Raw genomic sequence first — 5,869 nt, 5'->3', positions numbered from 1 at the left:
AAACCATTCAAACTCTTGGAAAATCATTTCTCAATAATCTTTTTATTCTTTTAATATTGATTCAAATTATCACATTGCAGCCTCCACTCCAAAATAATCTTGACACATTAATTATATCTATAATTATTACATTGTTGTACTTCAAGAATCAATGGGCAATAAGTAGAAAATATATTTATTGCTTTCATTTCAATTGCAATTTTCTTCTTCTGAGCCAGTCATGCTAGCTACAATGGTTTAAGAACAAAAAAAGAAGCATCACATGCCAGAATTAATAGACTTTATACAAGCACCCAGAAACCACAGAAAATGAAACAACAGGTATGTAAATCAGTTCTATATATAAAATACACAAATTAAGACATTACACTTCAGGACCAGCAAGTAATGTGAATAGAAAATATATTTACTGCTTTCAGATTAGTTTGGAACTTTCTTGTTCTGATCCTCTGTGAGGTCTGCTATGCTCTAAAAACAAAAAAAGAAATTCTATCAGTTGCCAGATTAACTGAACTTTTTAAAAAGAAAAAAAGAGGAAAAAAAGAAAAAGTCCATGACAAATAAGTTAGTATTCGTCAATATAACTACATATTCTTACATTCAGTGAAATACAATGAATTTTATCACCAGACTTTTATAAAATCTAGCAAGTCTGGATGAATTATTATGCTTCTGAGAACAGAATAACTTCAAAAGTCTATATATTTAAATTTTATTGATCTATTCCTAATTTGCAGCTTCATTCAACAAGCATATTTCTGTAAAACCTGAAATAACATCACCAAAGGCCAATGTAATCCAACTTCAAATGGCTTTCAGCATAAAAACTTAGAAGATGGCACATATAAGGAGAAGCAGATGGGTTTACCACTCATTTTCACTTCTGGTTTTGCAATTCACTTATTTAGGAACACATAAAATATGCCTGAAGCCTCAAGAATACTTTTGAATATGTAATTATCAGAATACTAGAAAAATTTGGGATATACAAGACCTTGAGAACTCACCTGATTCACCTTTAGATAACACTTATAAAACAGGCAGTTATTAAAGTAACCTTAAGCATAAAGCATATTAATATCACAATATAAATTCTGAGCTAGAATTACACTACTGATAACAAACATTAAGTGAACAAATTATTAAGGCTAATAAAGGAAAAGGGCTTCTGATAATGATGTACTAAAACTAGTATATCAAAATCTCAAATCATACCACTTGGAATACTCTAACTGGAAAAAGTCAGACAGATAGAAATATCTTTATGACCAGTGAATACTCATAAAGCTGAGTGATTTTGCAGGAGTTGGCAGTATCTGCTAAATGTACTGCCATAGCTTATAATAAATGAAGGCTAATTCATGGCCTGTCATTTCCCTGGATTGTCAAGTATAAAAGGAATTTACAAATTAAAAAAAAAAAAAAAAAAAGCTGGGCATAGACTTCTGTCTGAGGACCACAATATAGAGCCATAACTGTAGTACTGGAAGTCGTACACTCATGTTGGCACAGGGCTCAGATAACCTGACTCTCAGCAGGTCCGAGCCTTAGTGAGCACTGTGTGTCCTAGTATCTGGTCTTTTATGTTAAATGTTTGCTCAGGTATCTCTGTGCAAGAGTGCATCAGAAAAATATAAATAACTTCAACCACTCAAACCCAAGTAATCTTTTGTGATTTAGTACATGTTGTATTTCACCATCTGTTCACGTGGCAAAGGAAGGCTCTGATAATATACATACTTTCAATTGTAACATATCTGAATACAAAAGGGTATTTTAAATCTTGAGGACTTAACCAGCACCACAAAGTCTTATAGAATAGCTTAACTTGTATCAGAGAATAGGCTAAGGACACTGTGGAGGTTGTGGCCAAAATACCATCCCTCAAAACCATAGGAGAGAGCCAGCATAGTCTCAACTGCAACAGTTTCAGTTGATATGTCAGCACAGAAAAGCAAATCTGCAAGAATTAATCATTTATAAACTCCCTGTTCTTTCCAAACACTTACCTCAAACTGTCCATTCTCATCTACCTCCTCAACTTTGGTCAAATTAGGTGCTCCAGGTCTATCTGCAAGGTCAGCTATTGTCTTTTCATTTTCCTACGGTAATGAAAACCAGTTTTCAGTTAAAAGTATTCCATGTTGTGAATAGTTATCTATAGAGAATACTTCAGATGTGTTAAAATGACATTATGTATTAATATAAAGATAACACTGTAGATGCGCGCTATACAAATATCTTACTATGTGAATATGGTCTTTGTGCGCTTAAGATTATTTTTATCAGGCTTTTTAAATAACAAGAATTTTTATTTAAATTTCCACACATTCATTTTTCCTGCCACTTTTGTGCTGTCATCTTTCTACAATTATGCTATGACAATATTTTAAGAGTGCTCTAAAAATGTGCATATCTCTAAAATCTGACGTACTCCACATATATTTAAGAGATATTCACATTTAAAAGTTTTATTGAGATAAACATGTCAATTATCAGTGTATTTTTTTTACTGAAATAGCATTGAAAGACCATACACTTACACAGATATCTGTATATGCATTCTTCTGTTAGTCTAAATTCCTGTGCACTAGGAGGATTTCAGAATCAACAGGCATCCTGATTCCACACCACAGTTCCTTTTCCAGATACAGCAAATGGACTTTGTGCTGACACACAGTAAAACATTACTGTCTAGACACTTAAATTAGATGTGTTTAAGCTATAATACTTTCTTATAAATATGTCAAGGAACGTGAAAACATCAAGTAAGCTTACTTTACACTAAATTTTGCAATGAAATTATGCTCTGTTCTGAATATAAAATAAATAAACCTAATAGACTGAAATTCAAGCACAAAACTCAGACTAGAAGCAAAGTGTTAGACATTCTTCCCTCATGTTCACAATTTTTTTTAAATTATGTGTTATTTCAACACCCATGGGCCTTATGTTTCATATTTAGTGTCTGCATCTGGAAAAGACATCTGATTAACAGTGTTTTCAAACCACTGACTAAGCCTTGGCTTAAACCTCTTGGTCTTTCTGCTGCAACAGCATTTCACCTTCTTCATTCTGCAGTTCCAGCTCTTCACGTTCTTGTTCCAACTGACCCTGCACCCAGTTTAAGAAAGGACAAATTAGAAAGAAAAAACCCCCACATTCATCTTCCCCATCCCACTGCTTACAATGTATTTCATGATTGAAATTTTAAATAAAAAGGAAGCATAATACATAGCTGCAATGTTAATAACGTAAAGCCTTTTCAGTATCATCTGACTCAACATTTTCACAGGTTTTAGACTTGCACAGATAGAAAAGCTTACTACCAAGAAGAAGAAGAAACAGACAACTGAAGTTAGTGTACACACTTAAAATACTGCCTCATTCCACATGCTCTTTATCAGTCTATATTCATTATTTCCTATACTTTGTATTAAGCTCTTTGATACTTCCTATAGTATCTCACACAGACAGATGGATTCACATAGAATTAAATATATAGAAAAGATTGGTAAGCAATGTCATTAACATTAATAATCTTCATCACTAAACTTTAAAGAAATATCTAATACAAAGTGTGCATTATTTCTGAGACTAAGTCCTACTGCATCAAAACTCCAGAAACTGTATAAACTAAGCATTCACATTCAACAACACTAGGGCCTAGAGAATACTGTTTGATGTAGCATTTTGTGAGCAGTTACTACAAACATTGTTGTGTTGTAGTAACTAGTTTTCATAGTCCTTTTCGGTGCATATAATCAAAACATGACTGAGTACTTGACTATAGCCAAAATTGTGAGTTAGGTGAAAAAACTGTGTCAGTGTGAGTATCGTTCAACATCTTTCCCTTAATTTACATTAAATAATCTATTTAATTCTCTGTGAATTATCTCTAGACACAATCTCATATTCTTGATTCCATTTACTATGTTAAATGACACATTAAATCCTTTAAGCACATAACTTTTGGTCTTCAAATTAGTAAATTCCAAATTTAAAAAGTGCAACTGAAATAGAATGAACACATCTTACACTAGAACTGGGCTTAACAAGACCAGCACAGATTTAAAATTAAACTTTTGATTTTAACATCATTAAAGTCAGCCATGTATAAAAAAAAATCCAGTCAGACAACGTTAACATTACCACAGCAACAGAGGCTGCTACACCTGTGGTCAAATTCACGTGACTCTGTCACAAAGGATAGCTAGAAACACAGATGTTACCTTTATTTCTCATATTTCAAGCCCAGAAATTACAGGATTTTCATTGCTTTATGCCAAGAGAATGCTCAGGCAGCTCAGGAAAGAACAAGGCACCTCAGTGGATCAGGTTATACACACTGCTTAAATACGCAATCTTCGTTCACTGATTCCCAACCATTTTCAGGACTCTATAGTTGTGTATACATTCTCATTACCTTTTTTTAATCTTACTGATGTTACATTGAAGTAGCTTCAGACAATGATTGGTTTTTACTCGCAGGCCTCCTAGCAGGCCTGTCAAATTTTTTGCAATGATTTCTAGCTTTATTTGCATCAGTTCTTGTTCACAATTAACTATAGAAGATAGTCTACTTATTTTAAGTTACTTCTCATGTAAGTCTTAAATTGGTTGCTTTTTACCTTAGGCTCCTTCATTATTTTTTTTAATAACATTTTACTGTGTAGCATGTAAGTTTTCCTTCCCATACACTGACTAATCATTTCAGTTATTAATTAGAAAAGTGAGATTAAAATACTTGATTTATGCTACTTTCTATCAAATTCATTATATAGATATTAGAAGTATATAGAGCGCTACAAGATGTCATAGCATCATATAGTATTTATAATTATTATTAAGTATTATTAACCTGATGTTGTTCTTCAAGTTTCTGTTGGATCATCAGCTCTTCTTCCTTCATTTTTCTTAAAATTTCAAGTTCTACCAGGGCTGCCTCCCGTTCTTGTTCCAGCTCACTCCTTTCCAACATTCTCTATTTCAGAGATAACACATAATCAATTAAAAAAATAAAGAGAGATTAAATAGCATCAATTATATTGTCATGATATTTTTTGCCCAAGATGGATCCACCTTTTTTTCATCATCTAAAATTCTTCTGTAATTGTAAATCCAGTGTGCCAGATACTCTATTGGATCTGCTGGACGATGCTCTACAACCTCTGCCAGTCCTTTTTTCAAGCAACTTCCCAGGCACCTCTTCAGATACTGAGACTCCATTCACATCTACTAACAACAAAGAGACAGACATTAGCCACTGTCAGAATTAAATTAGGGATTTTAAGAATTATTGCCTCAGGCACCAAATACTGAACATGACATTACTCTTTTTCTTAACCTGGCAACTAATAGAAGAAAGTTATTTTAATCTCACATTGGTTTAGTTCTTAAAAGCTCCAGTGATACGTCAGTTACACCAACCACTGCAGAAAAAATGCTCAAAACCCCCCTTACTGTTTCGGCACATATAAAACAGGAACTGCTTGGAAATATGCTGGTAATTTTAGGTAAGCATGAAAGGAAAAAACCTCAAAACCACAACAGGACACCAAAAACTTCTATACAGATATTTGAAGAACAGTGAAGTAGTTCTGTGAATGATTAAGGATACATTTTGGTTTGAACTAACACAGCTTTAGGAGAAGTACGCAAGAGCAGGGCCTGAAGCACAGTTACAAAAGGCACAAACCTCTGTGCGCACGCAAGGTTTTACTGTCCCTGTAAACACCACACACGCCTGAAACCTCATTTCTGCAATGCTGACACACGCCTCCTTTGCTGCCAACGGGACTCAACCCGCCTCGCGCGGCCGCGGCCCGGAGGAGGCAGCGGACCCCTCGGCGGTGCTGGGGCCGGCGCC

General features: G+C 34.2%; 1 protein-coding gene across 1 annotated transcript; it reads right to left on the bottom strand.

Annotated features, from left to right (window-relative positions):
• Positions 1–420: 420 nt before the first annotated feature.
• LOC104530551 (DPY30 domain-containing protein 1) lies at positions 421–5,229 on the bottom strand. Its single transcript, XM_010175178.1, has 5 exons — positions 5,083–5,229; positions 4,862–4,984; positions 3,034–3,114; positions 2,010–2,102; positions 421–468 (listed from the first exon to the last, which is right to left on the bottom strand). Exons 1-5 carry the CDS (start codon positions 5,227–5,229, stop codon positions 421–423), a joined length of 492 nt encoding a protein of 163 aa, XP_010173480.1.
• Between the last annotated feature and the right edge of the window lie 640 nt (positions 5,230–5,869).

The sequence above is a fragment of the Antrostomus carolinensis genome, unplaced genomic scaffold, assembly GCF_000700745.2.
Source record: "Antrostomus carolinensis isolate BGI_N321 unplaced genomic scaffold, ASM70074v2 scaffold52609, whole genome shotgun sequence".
NCBI classification, from domain to species: Eukaryota; Metazoa; Chordata; class Aves; order Caprimulgiformes; family Caprimulgidae; genus Antrostomus; species Antrostomus carolinensis.
Note: the sequence above shows the minus strand (reverse complement) of the source record. Positions and strands in the feature narration are given on the sequence as shown.

Coding starts and splice junctions, on each gene's coding strand:
- LOC104530551 (XM_010175178.1), bottom strand. CDS start 5,229: ATGGAGTCTCAGTATCTGAAGAGGTGCCTGGGAAGTTGCTTGAAAAAA. Junction 4,985..5,082: donor TTTTAGATGATGAAAAAAAG/GTGGATCCATCT, acceptor TCTCTGAAATAG/AGAATGTTGGAAAGGAGTGA. Junction 469..2,009: donor ATGAGAATGGACAGTTTGAG/GTAAGTGTTTGG, acceptor TTTTGTTTTTAG/AGCATAGCAGACCTCACAGA.